Source organism: Paramormyrops kingsleyae, chromosome 1 (assembly GCF_048594095.1).
Source record: "Paramormyrops kingsleyae isolate MSU_618 chromosome 1, PKINGS_0.4, whole genome shotgun sequence".
In the NCBI taxonomy this organism is placed as follows: domain Eukaryota; kingdom Metazoa; phylum Chordata; class Actinopteri; order Osteoglossiformes; family Mormyridae; genus Paramormyrops; species Paramormyrops kingsleyae.
In genome coordinates, this window is record NC_132797.1 from 47,655,372 (window position 1) to 47,672,828 (window position 17,457).

The 17,457-nt window shown below is 43.2% G+C and overlaps 1 protein-coding gene and 1 long non-coding RNA gene across 3 annotated transcripts; both read right to left on the minus strand.

Annotated features, from left to right (window-relative positions):
• Positions 1-665: 665 nt before the first annotated feature.
• LOC140592582 (uncharacterized) lies at positions 666-3,426 on the minus strand. The gene is made up of 4 exons (XR_011992924.1): positions 3,362-3,426; positions 2,833-2,961; positions 2,415-2,495; positions 666-1,876 (listed from the first exon to the last, which is right to left on the minus strand). It is a non-coding gene; the product is annotated as an uncharacterized lncRNA (long non-coding RNA).
• An 861-nt stretch (positions 3,427-4,287) lies between these two features.
• LOC140578785 (uncharacterized) lies at positions 4,288-9,848 on the minus strand. Of its 2 annotated transcripts, XM_072700677.1 has the most exons (13): positions 9,745-9,848; positions 7,320-7,759; positions 7,132-7,192; positions 6,946-7,049; positions 6,586-6,858; positions 6,400-6,493; positions 5,586-6,113; positions 5,348-5,500; positions 5,125-5,262; positions 4,972-5,031; positions 4,739-4,867; positions 4,512-4,553; positions 4,288-4,344 (listed from the first exon to the last, which is right to left on the minus strand). In XM_072700677.1, exons 2-7 carry the CDS (start codon positions 7,416-7,418, stop codon positions 6,067-6,069), a joined length of 678 nt encoding a protein of 225 aa, XP_072556778.1. In that variant the 5' UTR covers positions 7,419-7,759; positions 9,745-9,848; the 3' UTR covers positions 4,288-4,344; positions 4,512-4,553; positions 4,739-4,867; positions 4,972-5,031; positions 5,125-5,262; positions 5,348-5,500; positions 5,586-6,066. The 2 variants fall into 2 exon arrangements, with proteins under 2 accessions (XP_072556778.1, XP_072556777.1); XM_072700676.1 differs by having other exon boundaries at positions 5,586-6,493.
• Between the last annotated feature and the right edge of the window lie 7,609 nt (positions 9,849-17,457).

A 17,457-nucleotide genomic window follows, 5' to 3' on the forward strand; every position in this document is an offset into this window, starting at 1 on the left:
TCGGTGGCATCCTTCCTCGTCTTAGGTGGCTGTCACATGTGTAGCAGATCCATTCCTGCATCCTCTCTCTCCGTACAGAACATGGAGCTGAACAAGCAGGAACACAAATGTGAACATATGTACCTGTTAGACATTCAGCCACCAGCTGAAGATTTTTGGAGTATGTGCCTCTGTTACAATGCTTAACTTGACTGGGGAAAAGAGCTCTATGACACACCGTGCAGACATGTGTGGGTCCACATTGAATCTTCTCTTGGAATTTAACTATTGCAGCTTGCATTTCATTGCTGATCAGGGGCTGTGGGGTTTCCTGGCGGGAGCCTGCCAGTGTTCTATATTTCCTCCTTATTCTGAAAGCGCACTGCAGCATTTGATTAGTAACAAGTGCAGTCTTGGACTGACTGAGTTTCTTTTTGGCAGCATATTGTTTAATATAGTGGAGCCTAAAACATGTTTCATTGTAAGATTTGTCTTTCATATACTTCTTCATAAATGTTTTTTGTTTACTTCTGAAGTCAGGATCCGTACCGTATCTCTGTGTCACGTACTTCATTTGTTTACTTCTGAAGTCAGGATCCGTACCGTATCTCTGTGTCACGTACTTCATTTGTTTACTTCTGAAGTCAGGATCCGTACCGTACCTCTGTGTCACGTACTTCATTTGTTTACTTCTGAAGTCAGGATCCGTACCGTATCTCTGTGTCACGTACCTCCTTTGTTTACTTCTGAAGTCAGGATCCGTACCGTATCTCTGTGTCACGTACCTCATTTGTTTACTTCTGAAGTCAGGATCCGTACCGTATCTTTGTGTTACATATTTCATTTGTCTGCTCCGAAAGTGAGGATCAGTTTTGTATCTGTTGCTGATGTATTCTTTCTTCCATGTTTGCTTTTTAACATACGCTTGTTTCATGGCCTGTAGTTTTTTCAACTTAAATGCAGGACAGGTAGAATATTTTTCTTTTTCTGATGTACTTCTTGTTGTTGTACTTCTGGTGTTGTTTTTGCTCCTCCGACTTCCTTTGCGTCGCCTTGCTTTTGTCATTTTTGACACATCTGAGATTGGTGTTTGACTTACTTGCAATACATTGGGCACTTGATTGAGCATATCATTTGGCTCTCGCTCATCAAAACAGCGCTTTTGGTTTTTGACACACTGGTTTGATTCTGTTAATCTTGAAGAAATATTTACAATGCCCATGTGTGTAGGAGGGGCATCATCAGCGTCGTCACTAAGAAAAGTAACTGGGACAAACTCATAGGTGGTATTGGGACCGCGATTCTCAAAGAGCTTGTATAGGTGCTCAACCATGTCCGTCAGTTTGCCAAAACTCATCATAATTGCAGTTCCATCATGATGGGGCAGACCTGCTGAACATCTGGAATGTGAATCAAACAGTCCATATGTACCTGATCTGTCCCGAAAAACTGCAATGCATTCTGGACTCACAATAAGTAAAGCATGGTTAACATTTTCTGACAAACACTCCAGTTGGGTGGCAAGGGGCAAACCCAGTCCTCCTTGATGTAGCAGGTGACCCACTCTTACATTTTCTGCGTGTACATTATACATACATCTGTCTGTCAGTACCTGTTTTGGCATTTCTTCAACTGTGAGGTGGTCATCAACGAATGTGCCATCCAATAAGAGCTGCTGTTTAATACCAATGTAAAGTGCATTTCCTTTTTGAAGCACTGTGTCAAGTGACATTGTTTCAAGCTGTACTCCCTCATTGTGGTAAGCCAAAAAAGTAAGAGCCATGCATGTGCACTGGTGACCACGGGAAAAAGTACTGTATCTCTTGTCTGCCTGGGAATGTGTCGCTCTCACTGACTGGGTGGGTAGACCACCGACGCTGCTGTTCATAGCTGAATGCTGTAATGACAAAGAAAAGTATAATTTTTATAGTCCTACATTTATTTCTTTTGCTACTGACAATTTTAAAGTTATACACGTCATAATCAATCAAAACCATTTAAATCACCATTAACATCTTTTGTACTTAACCGCAGTTGACATGTGTATGTGTACTAGGGTTGGGGCCATTCATGGACTGAAATGAAAATGTATGGTGAATTCCAATTCACTTTTTGCAATTAATGTACAGTTCTATGTATTATTTACTTATGTTTCATTAACTATTTTTCATGTATTCCTTTGTATTTGTAAGGCACTGTGATTAAAATTCCAATGTTTGTTACTACATGTAATCACAAACACATGCTCAAACAGCAAGAAATAGAAATTGGTGTTCACTGAATTGAATTGCACTTCCTGACAGTCCAATTTAATTGTAATACACTTTCCTGTTGTTAAATTCTACTTCCAATTGCATTTTGTTATGTAAATTGAAATTGTTGAGCTCATTCCTGAATTGACCGCAACCCTAGTGTACAGGAAGCATGCAAATTACCTGGCTGCTGAGGTCCAGCATGCTGTCCAGTAGGATGGTGGATGAATCAGCACCAGTGTCCTTCATTAGCACCACTCCTAACTAAAATGGAAATGGTTAGTAAAGGAAGGACATAGTAAATATGTACATTTGTGCTATTGATTCTCTCTGTGATACACATGTACATGAGTCACATTTGACATTTCAAATTTGAGTTGCTGGGATGTGATTTAAATATTGAAACCAAAATTCTTAAACATAGGCATACTCACTGCACTATCCTCAGAAAATGAAAAGGCAACTATAAGTTAAACATGCTGTCTGTTGCCCCTAGGATTATCTTAACAGAGCATTACAGTAAATCCAATAACCATTAATAATTTGTGCAGTTTTGAAACATATGACATTTTAATATGTGTGTACAGTTTATGAAAACTACCTGGCTGATGTGATCCAGTGTGCCATTCTCTGGTGGCACAGCAGGTGACTCCGCACCAATGCCCTTCAACGGCACTCGTCCTGGCTTGCAAGGTGTTGGCCTGGTCAACTCCCTCACTGTCACGTCCTCCTAAAATTAAAGTAATTAGTGAACTGTATGGAAAGGACAGAGTAAATATATGTACTTTTGTTCCTTTGACTCTGTGGAATTGTCATGTTGTGTGCATGCACATGTGTATAATCACATTTGATGTTTCACATTTCAACCGCTTTGAATGTGATTCAAAGAGTCAAACCACAATGCTTAAACCTAGGCTTTCCTCAGAGAAAAAGTAGACAAGTCTAAAGTTAATGTACTATACGGTGCTACTATGATTATCTGGAAAATACAACAACTGCATTTGCAGTGCACCATATGCATTAAATTTAAACAAGGAAAAACTACCAGTATCATTGCATTTGAAACGCAGAAAACAATTTGAAATAATCATCCCTAATCTTAGTTTTTAACTAGTCAAACTATGACACACCTGCTCCTCCTCCAGTGTCTTCTTGGATGCAGCAGGTCTCCGCCGATGGTCCACCGTAGAGGTCTAAGAAATGACAAAGCATAACAAAGATTGTTGCCGCCAAGAAGAACATTCAGAGAAGTGAGCTGTGTGTTGCCCCTATGATTAAGTTCTTAAGACAGCATTACCATTGATCCATTAGCAATGTTTGTACTTACGAAACATTTGACATTTTAAAAACTCTGACACACCTGCTCCTCCTCCAGTGTCTTCTTGGATGCAGCAGGTCTCCGCCGATGGTCCACCGTAGAGGTCTAAGAAATGACAAAGCATAACAAAGATTGTTGCCGCCAAGAAGAACATTCAGAGAAGTGAGCTGTGTGTTGCCCCTATGATTAAGTTCTTAAGACAGCATTACCATTGATCCATTAGCAATGTTTGTACTTACGAAACATTTGACATTTTAAAAACTATGACACACCTGCTCCTCCTCCAGTGTCTTCTTGGATGCAGCAGGTCTCCGCCGATGGTCCACCGTAGAGGTCTAAGAAATGACAAAGCATAACAAAGATTGTTGCCGCCAAGAAGAACATTCAGAGAAGTGAGCTGTGTGTTGCCCCTATGATTAAGTTCTTAAGACAGCATTACCATTGATCCATTAGCAATGTTTGTACTTACGAAACATTTGACATTTTAAAAACTATGACACACCTGCTCCTCCTCCAGTGTCTTCTTGGATGCAGCAGGTCTCCGCCGATGGTCCACCGTAGAGGTCTAAGAAATGACAAAGCATAACAAAGATTGTTGCCGCCAAGAAGAACATTCAGAGAAGTGAGCTGTGTGTTGCCCCTATGATTAAGTTCTTAAGACAGCATTACCATTGATCCATTAGCAATGTTTGTACTTACGAAACATTTGACATTTTAAAAACTATGACACACCTGCTCCTCCTCCAGTGTCTTCTTGGATGCAGCAGGTCTCCGCCGATGGTCCACCGTAGAGGTCTAAGAAATGACAAAGCATAACAAAGATTGTTGCCGCCAAGAAGAACATTCAGAGAAGTGAGCTGTGTGTTGCCCCTATGATTAAGTTCTTAAGACAGCATTACCATTGATCCATTAGCAATGTTTGTAGTTACGAAACATTTGACATTTTAAAAACTATGACACACCTTCTCCTCTTCCAATCTCTTCTTGGAAGCAGCACGTCTCCGCTGATGTTCCATGGTAGATGTGTAATAAATCACAAAGAAAAAGAAACATTTTCTTATACCATTTGTTGTAGTGTTTTTTGCACTAAAAACCAGCAGGATTAGCATTGTTTAAATGCTGTTGTGTAAGCAACCTGCAAATATCTTGTGACTGTTACACAAACATAAATAAATTTAATCCAAATTACCTTCCTGCCCTTCGTACCACCTGTGGATTCCAAAGTGCCACATGCTGGAACAAAGCGGTCCATCTTCTCCTGAACTGCAGGGCTGAACCACACCGGATTTAGGGGGATGGAACACTGCAACAAGTTTCCCTGTCAAGTAAAATTTCACAGAGATGAGAAATATATATATATATATATATGACATAAGCTTGCACAATTTAATTTGTCATATGTAATGTTAAGAGAAAACACACCTGCTGGCCAGCCATCCTCCTACTCTCCTGAGTGCGTTCACCCTGCACGCGCTGCCTCTTCTATTATGATTAAAAAACAAAGTTTTGTTGGAGAAGTACTGATCAAACATCCCGTAAAATATAGGCCACCAAGTTACAGCATGCATCCATTACCTGCTGAACAAGCGTCCAGTCGAACGGGTTGGAAGCACGTGGCACAGTCACCTCGCCAACCACAACCAGCTTGGGGGAGACTCGTCTGACCACTGGTGGTGAAGTCTTCGGGGTAGCTGGTGCCTTAGAAGGAGCCGCCTGCAATTCAAAGAGTTTGTTTAGGCTCCATAGACTGCAATGTGTTTGCATATAAGCTGCAATGCATGTAATGGACCATCATTACCACAACCAAATTGGGGGGCACTGGTCTCTCCACTGGTGGTGAAGTCTTCGGAGAGGCCGGTGCATCTGGAGTAGCTGCCTGTAGTTGCAAAGAGGCAGCATCCCAGAGCAACCATGTAAGGATCTCCATCCCTACATTGTCACTTAGGTGCACCTGCCAGACATAGTGACACGTAAACAAATGTAGACATTGACAGTAAATCTTCATTAGCATTTTTACAGCAACATGTTTTACGTACACCATCTTTGCACCACAGCTCCAGGCGACTCAGCGGGAAGTGTTCAGCAACGGATAGGTACCGAATACCTAGAAGAAAAAGCAGTTCAACCATGAATCTTATTTCTAGCCAGCCTAGAATTTTGTAATACTGCACAGATAAAGTAGAAATGTGTAGCAAGAGAAGAAAATATTAATTTAATTTGAGATGAAATTAATTACAATTTACTTTGTGCTGAAGGACAAATGTCATTGCTCAACCAAGGAAATTTTAAACTGCAAAAACATGTTGATCGTTATGACAGAAACACTCGTGTGGCAAAAGAGTCACTTTTCCCCGAGTGAGGGGGTCTATTAACACAGGTAAACTGAGGAATGAAACAGGTGAACTTAGGTAGGGCTGGGGGCGCAGTGGTTTTGGCTGCAAATAAGGCTTTGGCAAAGGCGAGGGGTCCGTGAGGACTGGAGGGCAGGAACGGAAACAGGACAAAGGGACGCAGAGGTCAACAAGTGGCACCGACAGGCGTGGCTTGTAGGAACAGAACTCGAGCTGTGGGAAGAGAACAGAGAGAGCCGCTCGGCATGTGCCGAGCGGGACACAACAATACCTCGCCCCGTGTGTGGGGAGACAATCCTGTTTAAGGGATCCCACGCAGGTGCGGCTTGTTAGCCCTCATCCGCAAGGTGGTTTGGGATGTGGGTGTAACATTGATATTTCATTGACAGTAACAAAACAGCTCCCCAAATAATGGTAATAGCTGTCTTTTTAAACTTTTAAAGCAATTTTGTATTTTTGTTAAATAGTCTTCTGAAAAAGAGCAGTGTTTTGTACATACCCTCCTGAGCGGCCACACGATGGTACTCCTGGCGCAGGAGACGTTGCACTGCTTCATCCACGGTGAGACGTGTAGGGAAATCCAGAACAACCACCTGTATTTATTTAAAAAGAATAACAATCATTTAAACAATATTTAATTCGCAAGATTTCAATGAACGAATGCATTGAAAAAATAAAGAGTTACATTAGGCCAGCGGTTGCAGAGAGTGGTGAGCAGCCTCCGGAAGTCAGCTCCAGCCTCGGTGATGGTCCTGCTGGCGGTCAAGTTGTTGCTGGGTGCTAACACGCAGACTACCTCGGGTGTCCGAGGAAGAACTGCATGCAGCACCTCACGCCTCAACTCAGCCGCGCTCGCCCCTGGAGTCGACATCAACCCGAAGGAGAGTCGGCCCTGTGGCATGGTGACAAACCCATCTACGATCGCTCGCAAATGGGAGTCACCAACCAACAGAGCCAACTGCAAAAGGAAAAGCACAATACATGATTGAAAATGGGCAGTTAATCGTGAAGAGCAAAATGTATGTAAAGAACAAAACAGAATTACCTTCTTCTCCGGGTCGTCGGCTGGAATAACCAACTTGTGGCTCCGTCCAGTCACACGAGATAGTGGCCACCGCCTCACCCGATGACGAAAGCCAGTCCCACGGCCTATTTAGAGACACACAGAAACCAAGATAAAACTTTCAATTCTTGGAGCAGTCAACGAAATGAACACACAAGCACTACATACGTGAAGAGAGGTATGATGCCATCTGCTGCGGTTCCTCTTGGAAGGCCGTGGAACGTAACACCTACAACAGGTTTTCATCAAAGTTTTTGTTAAGTACAATGGCATCATGACACTGTAACAAAGTAAAATTACTAGCAGCCACTGTCATGAGAACAGAAGAAGACTTTTCTGATTTGTAGGTTAGATACCTCCTTGGTGACGTCATATGGGCAAATCGGAGGATCTGCCAGGTCCAGCTTCCTCCATCTCTTCTTGGCAGCCTCTGAACGACTCCCCTTACGCGGCATCCTCTCTGGTGTAAACCTGTGAAATACACGAAAACTGGCAAGAACAAGGTTATCTCCACCCAAAGTGGATGGAGAGCAGACAAGCAGAAAAATGTAAAAAAATGCAGTTATGGAACAACTTCTAGAAATATGTATATGTTTTTTGTAGGTAGTGTGTGTGTGTGTGTGTGTGTGTGTGTGTGGGCACGGGAGGTGTGGATGTGTGTGGGTATTTAAAATGACAGTTATTAATGGATGTGTGTTAAGGTTTTTTTTCTCTTTTTTGTGGTAATGTGCTGACTGCAATGTACTTGATGATTTGTGGTGATGCCAAAGCACAGCAGCTCTCACAGAATGAGGAACTGTAAAGAGAAGCAGAATAGATTGGTATTATTTGTACTGTAGAACATTACTTTGCAAAAACTGTTTTAGCAAGAAACCCGAGTGCAATGAAACAGCCTACATTGTAGTTTCACATAGCCTGTTCGACATAGTTGATCAAACACAAAAGCTATTATTGTGAACTGCTAGTTTTATCCATAGTGCCCTGAATTTCTCCTCTCGACATGTGAGTTTATTTAGGAAACCATCTCAACACAAGGCGAAAGGTCAAACCATATGTATAGCAAGCCACGATGCAGCATAGCATTTATTTTTGTGTTGCTGTGGCAGCCTCTCTGAAGCCTGAAGTCTAATAACCACTGCACTATTGAAACTGACACGTCTTGAAAGTAACACTTAGGCAAATGAGAAATATAATTTAAAGAATTCATGTAATTAAATTAAAAGGTGTTGACACAGTAGTAGTTTAAGGATGTGCATAATTATGGAACCAGAGTATTATAAGTTTGTAGAGCAGTGTGTAGACTTTTTATATGAAATATATATCACAACATACTCTGCTAACATACTCGATTATTATTAATTATGGAATGACACTGAAAGACCAGCAAAGCAGTCACAAACTCTGTCAGTTATACAGTGATGCCAACCACAGCATGACAATACCCTCACAGCACACCGAGCTATGAAATACTGACTTAGTTACCTGCCAAATGTAAGAATGCTTAGAGTATTTCATTCATTCATTAAGCAATGCAATTGTACAAAACTGCAGGAACATTCAATAAACTTCAATACAGAAATGCAAATCAATAAGGATTTTTTAAAAGACATTTACACATTTAGCAATACAAGTTTCTTGTAAGAAAATGACATTCAATACAAAGTACTTCATACATAGACATTCAATACAAAGTACTTCATACATAGAATACTACATCAGTACATTGAACGTGTAAGTCCTTTTTTTGCACATTTCGCACCTCATTTCATTTCAGTTCATTTGCACAACACCCACTCATACACGTAAGGGATAATGTACATTATCCTGCTTATTACACGGCTACTTGCCACATAAGGAAAAAAACTGGACATGAATATGAATTTGAAACATTTTATTGGCATATTTGTTTTAAATTAACATTTTTAAACGGTAAAGGGATTGAGGGATTATAAACATACTAGTAGTACCGGCTATGCGTTATTACTTTGGAGCGGTTATTATTTGAAAAGAACGAACCTGCAAATGTCTCAACTGACCAATCAGAATCAAGCATTCCAGAGAGCCATGTAATAAAACGAAATAACATGTCTGTGTCCAAAATCACACACTGCATTTCACATACTATGTGAATTAACCTTATCAAACCTAAGGTACCTTGAGCTATTTTTGTATTCCATTAGATTTAGGCTTATTATATCGTATGGACATAAGTTAGCAACATATGATTTATGGTTTTGTTTTCAGGACTTTCTGGGCTACTCAGATATATAATAATTTGATGTGTACATACAATATTATGGTTTTCATGAGGAGAAATCAGTCGCGAGTACAGTAAAATCCAGTTATAACGGACTTCAAGGGACTTGGCAAAGCAGTCCGTTATTATATCCAAAGTTCGTTATATCTAGGGTTGCTGTACGGCCAGAACAGAACTACAGGACACCATTTACTCCTGCCACACCCCAGCAGACAACCTTGTGACATAGATTATTATATTTTACGTGTAGTAATCTAACTTTACCTGACCAGATGCATGACTATTAATAATCACCGGCACGCCAGGCGCCTTGTAGCCGGAGCTGCATGTCCGTTATAGCCGAACAAAACTACAGCTAAAAGCTGTATAAGGGACATGCTTTAGGGGGAAAGCGGAGAGCACGCAAGGTCCACACAGAAAGGCCAACCGAAGGATCGAACCGAGATCCTTCTCCGATAAACACTGCGCCACCGTGCAGCCACAAACTACAGTTGAAAAGGTTAAATAAAAAAGCAGATGCTTACCAGCTCGACGTGTGACGTTTAGATAGTCAGGAAACTCGTAGCAATGCAATATGAAATCCAGTAGCTTTTGTCTCAACCAACCGCCAAAACCACCTGCAACTTCCAGAAAGATCTGGGAAGTTATATATGGTATGAATAAATCATTCGTATTGGACAATTCTTTTCATCCAACATCCAATCATATGTGAGTAGTGGCACATAGCAACGGCATAGCAACCACCTTGTATGCATGCAAGCGATTCTCGAAGTCTTGACCTAGTCTAAACGGGGCACATATGACTCAATGTGGGCGCGCATTAGGGGTGGGCGATATGGAGGAAAATATTATATCACAATGGGTTTATATTTAAATCACGATTTTATCAGGTTTTTAACATGGGTTTGTGACGATTTTTTTTTTTACTATTGTGCAAATGATTGAACAATGCAACCAAATTATTTCTAACTATAAAGCATTTAGGCACGCACGTCTTCAGGCTTCGTGTAAACAGGTGTTATGCCGAAAAACGCATCCCTGGCGAAAAACGCATCCCTGCCTTATAATGCATACTGGTGTTCTGACGAATTGAGCTTTTAAGGGTTTTGACAATGTAGCTCAACTCGTGTCAGAACAGCGACCAATCGGTCATTTAGAGACAGGCATGCATTCTACGGCAGGGATGCCTTTTTCGGCATAACACCTGCAAATCAACTTCCGGCTTTTGTACGCCTGTCATAAATCCGAACGACAACGCTATCATTTATAGTTTTTAATCTTTATGGTTATATATATTTTAACAGTAGTGTCATACGCCTTTGTCAGAGATAACTTAATTCAATAAAATGGGTTTATTGTGTGTACCCTAGTATTAAGTGTTAAATCTTAAAATATTCATTCACCCTAGAAATGCATGTCCCGTATGTTGAAATCTGTGTGCTTCTGTTACCATTACTGTCTTCTAATTGTATTTTTTATTTATCTATCCTTTGTTTAACTAGGAAGGTTCCATTGAGATACAATATCTCGTCTTCCAGGAAGTTCTAGCTAAGATGGCAGAAAATAAGAAAAGTAAGACAAAAGTTTCATGTATGAACATACATACAGAGATGATTAATATGAACACAAACTGAAAAGCATAGAAATACTAAAGCTATACATATAATAAAATTAAGTTATATTGAACAATGACACTGTTGTTTAAGCTCAGAGTTTAAGAGATTTTTAAACACAATCAGGGAAGGCAAGGAGTCTAAATTTAATATATTTTGCAATATATTATATGAGCTGAATTTTCTCAGTTCTGTGCGTGTGGTGGGAGGCTGAAAGAGAAGTGTAACTGATGAACAGGTACAGTATGTATTAGTGCAGAATGTGTTGGGTTGGGGCGGTGTGTGGGTGGGTGGGAGATTGTGGGTTAGGGGAGCGTGTGTCTGAGTGCTACTTGGGATTTGTCTATGTGGGTGTTTGTGGGTATGTAGGTGGGTGTTTGTTAGTGGGGGATGTGTGTGTGTCAGACGATGGATAGGCATAGGTAGCTAGTGGATAGGTTGATAGGTGGTTGCTAAGCATTGCTAGGCAGTAGCTAGGGTGTCGATAAGTCTTGCTAGGTGGTTACTAGGTGCTGCTAGGTGGTTGCTATGGTGTTGCTATTTCTAGGTGGTTGCTATGGTATTGCTAGGAGGTTGCTAAGTGCTGCAAGGTGGCTGTTATGGTGTCAGAAGGCGTTGCTATGGTCCAAGTAGGTGGTTGCTAGGCATAGCAAGATGGTTGCTATGCAACTGTAGGTGGTTGCTGACGTGTTGCTAGGTGATTGCTAGGTGCTGCAAGGTGGTTGCTATGATGTCAGAAGGCATTGCTACGGTCTCAGTAGGTGGTTGCTAGGCGTTGCTACGTAGATGCTATGGTGTTGCTATGCAATTATAGGTGGTTGCTACAGTGTTGCATGGTGGTTGCTAGGTGCTGCAAGGTGGTTGTGATGATGCCTGAAGGCGTTGCTATGGTCTAAGTAGGTGGTTGCTAGGCATAGCTAAATGGTTGCTATGGTGTTCCAAGGCATTGTTTGGTGGTTGCTATGGTGTTGCTAGGGGGTTGCTAGCTGCTGCAAGGTGGTTGCTATGGTGTCAAAAGGCGTGGCTATGGTCTCAGTAGCTGGTTGCTAGGCATAGCAAAATGGTTGCTATGGTGTTGCTATGCATATTTTGGTGGTTGCTATGATGTTGCTAGGTGGTTGCTAGCTGTTGCAAGGTGGTTGCTATGGTGTCATAAGGCATTGCTATGGTCTCAGTAGCTGGTTGCTAGGCATAGCTAGATGGTTGCTATGGTGCTGCTATGCAATTCTAGGTGGTTGCTATGGTGTTGCTAGGTGGTTGCTAGGTGCTGGAAGCTGGTTGCTATGATGTCAGAAGGCGTTGCTATGGTCTCAGTTGCTGGTTGCTAGGCATAGCTAGATGGTTGCTATGGTGTTGCTATGCAATTCTAGGTGGTTGCTAAGGTGTTGCTAGGTGATTGCTAGGTGCTGCAAGCGGGTTGCTATGATGTCAGAAGGCCTTGCTATGGTCTCAGCAGCTGGTTGCTAGGCATAGCTAGATGGTTGCTATGGTGTTGCTATGCAATTCTAGGTGGTTGCTAAGGTGTGGCTAGGTGGTTGCTAGGTGCTGCAAGTGGGTTGCTATGATGTCAGAAGGCGTTGCTATGGTCTCAGTAGCTGGTTGCTAGGCATAGCTAGATGGTTGCTATGGTGTTGCTATGCAATTCTAGGTGGTTGCTAAGGTGTTGCTAGGTGGTTGCTAAGTGCTGCAAGCGGGTTGCTATGATGTCAGAAGGCCTTGCTATGGTCTCAGTTGCTGGTTGCTAGGTATAGCTAGATGGTTGCTATGGTGTTGCTATGCAATTGTAGGTGGTTGCTAAGGTGTTGCTAGGTGGTTGCTAGGTGCTGCAAGTGGGTTGCAATGATGTCAGAAGGCGTTGCTATGGTCTCAGTAGCTGGTTGCTAGGCATAGCTAGATGGTTGCTATGGTGTTGCTATGCAATTCTAGGTGGTTGCTAAGGAGTTGCTAGGTGTTTGCTAGGTGCTGCAAGTGGGTTGCTATGTTGTCAGAAGGCGTTGCTAAGGTCTCAGTAGCTGGTTGCTAGGCATACCTAGATGGTTGCTATGATGTTGCTATGTAATTCTAGGTGGTTGCTATGGTGTTGCTAGGTGGTTGCTAGGTGTTGCAAGTGGGTTGGTATGATGTCAGATGGCGTTGCTATGGTCTCAGTAGCTGGTTGCTAGGCATAGCTAGATGGTTGCTATAGTGTTGCTATGCAATTCTAGGTGGTTGCTAAGGTGTTGCTAGGTGGTTGCTAGGTGCTGTAAGCTGGTTGCTATGATGTCAGAAGGCGTTGCTATGGTCTCAGTAGCTGGTTGCTAGGCATAGCTAGATGGTTGCTATGGTGTTGCTATGCAATTCTAGGTGGTTGCTAAGGTGTTGCTAGGTGGTTGCTAAGTGCTGCAAGTGGGTTGCTATGATGTCAGAAGGCCTTGCTATGGTCTCAGCAGCTGGTTGCTAGGCATAGCTAGATGGTTGCTATGGTGTTGCTATGCAATTCTAGGTGGTTGCTAAGGTGTGGCTAGGTGGTTGCTAGGTGCTGCAAGTGGGTTGCTATGATGTCAGAAGGCGTTGCTATGGTCTCAGTAGCTGGTTGCTAGGCATAGCTAGATGGTTGCTATGGTGTTGCTATGCAATTCTAGGTGGTTGCTAAGGTGTTGCTAGGTTGGTTGCTAGGTGCTGCAAGTTGGTTGCTATGATGTCAGAAGGCGTTGCTAAGGTCTCAGTAGCTGGTTGCTAGGCATAGCTAGATGGTTGCTATGGTGTTGCTATGCAATTCTAGGTGGTTGCTAAGGTGTTGCTAGGTGGTTGCTAGGTGCTGCAAGTGGGTTGCTATGATGTCAGAAGGCGTTGCTATGTTCTCAGTAGCTGGTTGCTAGGCATAGCTAGATGGTTGCTAAGGTGTTGCTATGAAATTGTAGGTAGTTGCTAAGGTGTTGCTAGGTGGTTGCTAGGCAGTTGCTATGTGTTTGGTGATGATGCCTGAGGTGTAATACCAAGTCTTGTTGCTGTGGCATTAACACTGGCCAAGTGGCAAAACTTTGATTGAAATGCATTGAAGTCAATGGGAGAGAACGAGGGATGAAAGATGAGTGCGGGTCAAGATGGTGCACTTGGGGTGTTCGGTGATGAGGCCTAAGGTTGAATATCGAGTCTTGTTGCTGTGGCATGAACGCTGGCCGAGTGGGAAAACTTTGACTGAAATGCATTGAAGTCAGTGGGAGAGAACGAGGGATGAAAGACGAGTGCCGGTCAAGATGTTGGACTTGCGGTGTTGCGTGATGAGGTCTAAGGTTCAATATCGAGTCTTGTTGCTGTGGTATGAACGCTGGCCGAGTGGGGAAACTTTGACTGAAATGCATTGAAGTCAATGGGAGAGAACGAGGGATGAAAGACGAGTGCGGGTGAAGATGGTGGTCTTAAGGTGTTTGGTGATGAGGACTAAGGTTGAATTCCTAGTCTTGTTGCTGTGGTATGAACACTGGCCGAGTAGGAAATCTTTGACTAAAATGTATTGAAGTCAATGGGAGAGAACGAGGGATGAAAGACGAGTGCGGGTCAAGTTGGTTGACTTGGGGTGTTGGGTGAATAGGCCTGAGGTTGAATACCGAGTGTTATTGCTGTGGCATGAACACTGGCCGAGTAGGAAAACTTTGACTGAAATGCATTGAAGTCAATGGGAGAGAACGAGGGATGAAAGATGAGTGCGGGTCAAGATGTTGGACTTGGGGTGTTGGGTGATGAGGCCTAAGGTTGAATACCAAGTCTTGTTGCTCTGGTATGAACGCTGGCCGAGTGGGACAACTTTGACTGAAATGCATTGAAGTCAATGGGCCATTCACTCCCATGAAAAAAGATGCGCCTTACTACTATTCACATGGCTAATGCTAGGTAAAAGTTAGCATTTAATGCATTCCTATGGGATTTTTAGTGTGTTTTAACGTGAATAACGTCGCCATGGTAACATATTCTGCGCAGAAAAGTAATAGCACACCTCACACAACCAAGGACTCACTTTTGATATATAGATTGCCTGGCTGCACGTTACGGTACGACCCGCATTAATTGCCGAAAATCTACGGAAGAATAATAATAATAATAATAATAAAGTTTTTTTTTCGACTTTGAGAGGCAATTGCACGCAATCCGTAAGAAGTACGGAGACAATCGATATGTCAATCCGTGCAGCTAAGTAAGCCCTACGATTTGGCACCAAAGTGAGCTCCGTGCCTTTCACGGGCTCAGCGCAAATTGGCAAAATGTAGTTTACTAGGTGAAGAACAATATGGGCCTTTCATTACATGAATAGGCCCATAATAATAATAAAGTTTTTTTTTTGACTTTGAGAGGCAATTGCACGCAATCCGTAAGCAGTACGGAGACAAACGATATGTCAATCCGTGCAGCTAAGTAAGCCCTACGATTTGGCACCAAAGTGAGCTCCGTGCCTTTCACGGGCTCAGCGCAAATTGGCAAAATGTAGTTTACTAGGTGAAGAACAATATGGGCCTTTCATTACATGAATAGGCCCATAATTAACTAGAAACGAAAATTCCTGAAGAAATTTTGAGATGGGCCTATTCTGCTGACCGAGGAAGAGCCTGTGCTACTAATAAAGTGGCTGGTCTGTGCACTGCTAGGTGATTGCTATGATGTTGCTAGTTTGGTGCTATGGTGCTGCTAGGCAGTTGCTGTAGTGCCGCTAGGCATTGCTAGGTGGTTGCAATGTTGTTATTAGGCATTGCAAGGGTGTTGGTAGCTGGTTGCTAGGTGTTGCAACATGGTTGCTATGGTGTTGCTAGGTGGTTGCTATGGTGTTGTATGGTGGTTGCTAGGTGCTGCAAGGTGTTTGCTATGGCGTCTGAAGGCATTGCTATGGTCTCAGTAGCTGGTTGCTAGGCATAGCTAGATGGTTGCTATGGTGTTGCTATGCAATTCTAGGTGGTTGCTATGGTGTTGCTAGGTGGTTGCTAGGTGCTGCAAGTGGGTTGCTAAGATGTCAGAAGGCGTTGCTAAGGTCTCAGTAGCTGGTTGCTAGGCATAGCTAGGTGGTTGCTATGGTGTTGCTATGCAATTCTAGGTGGTTGCTAAGGTGTTGCTAGGTGGTTACTAGGTGCTGCAAGTGGGTTGCTATGATGTCAGAAGGCGTTGCTATGGTCTCAGTAGCTGGTTGCTAGGCATAGCTAGATGGTTGCTATGGTGTTGCTATGCAATTCTAGGTGGTTGCTATGGTGTTGCTAGGTGGTTGCTAGGTGCTGCAAGGTGGTTGCTATGGCGTCAGAAGGCATTTCTATGGTCTCAGTAGCTGGTTGCTAGGCATAGCTAGATGGTTGCTATGGTGTTGCTATGCAATTCTAGGTGGTTGCTAAGGTGTTGCTAGGTGGTTGCTAGGTGCTGCAAGTGGGTTGCTATGATGTCAGAAGGCGTTGCTATGGTCTCAGTATCTGGTTGCTAGGCATAGCTAGATGGTTGCTATGGTGTTGCTATGCAATTGTAGGTGGTTGCTAAGGTGTTGCTAGGTGGTTGCTAGGTGCTGCAAGCTGGTTGCTATGATGTCAGAAGGCGTTGCTATGGTCTCGATAGCTGGTTGCTAGGCATAGCTAGATGGTTGCTATGGTGTTGCTATGCAATTCTGGGTGGTTGCTAAGGTGTTGCTAGGTGGTTGCTAGGTGCTGCAAGCGGGTTGCTATGATGTCAGAAGGCGTTGCTATGGTCTCAGTAGCTGGTTGCTAGGCATAGCTAGATGGTTGCTATGGTGTTGCTATGCAATTATAGGTGGTTGCTAAGATGTTGCTAGGTGGTTGCTAGCTGTTGCAAGGTGTTTGCTATGGTGTCAGAAGGCGTTGCTATGGCCTGAGTAGCTGGTTGCTAGGCATAGCAAAATGGTTGCTATGGTGTTGCTATGCATTTTTTGGTGGTTGCTATGGTGTTGCTAGGTGGTTGCTAGCTGCTGCAAGGTGGTTGCTATGATGTCAGAAGGCGTCGCTATGGTCTTAGTAGCTGGTTGCTAGGCATAGCTAGATGGTTGCTATGGTGTTGCTATGCAATTATCGGTGGTTGCTATGGTGTTGCTAGGTGGTTGCTATGGTGTCAGAAGGCGTTGCTATGGTCTCAGTAGCTGGTTGCTAGGTGGTTGCTAGGCATAGCTAGGTGGTTGCTATGGTGTTGCTATGCAATTGTAGGTGGTTGCTATGGTGTTGCTAGGTGGTTGCTAGGTGCTGCAAGGTGGTTGCTAGGTTGTGCGATGGCGTTCCTATGGTGTCAGTAGCTGGTAGCTAGGCATTGCTATGTGGTTGCTATGCAGTTGCTATGTAATTATAGGTGGTTGCTATGGTGTTGCTAGGCATCGCTAGGTGGTTGCTACGGTGCTGGTAGGCGTCTGGTGATGAGGCCAAAGGTTTAATATTAAGTGTTGATGATGTGGCATGAACAGTGGCTGAATAGCACAAGTTTGACTGAAATGCATTGAAGTCAATGGGAGAGAACGAGGGATGAAAGACGAGTGCGGGTCAAGATGTTGGACTTGGGGTGTGGGGTGATGAGGCCTAAGGTTAAATACCGAGTCTTGTTGCCGTGGTATGAACGCTGGCCCAGTGGGAAAACTTTGACTGAAATGCATTGAAGACAATGGGAGAGAACGAGGGA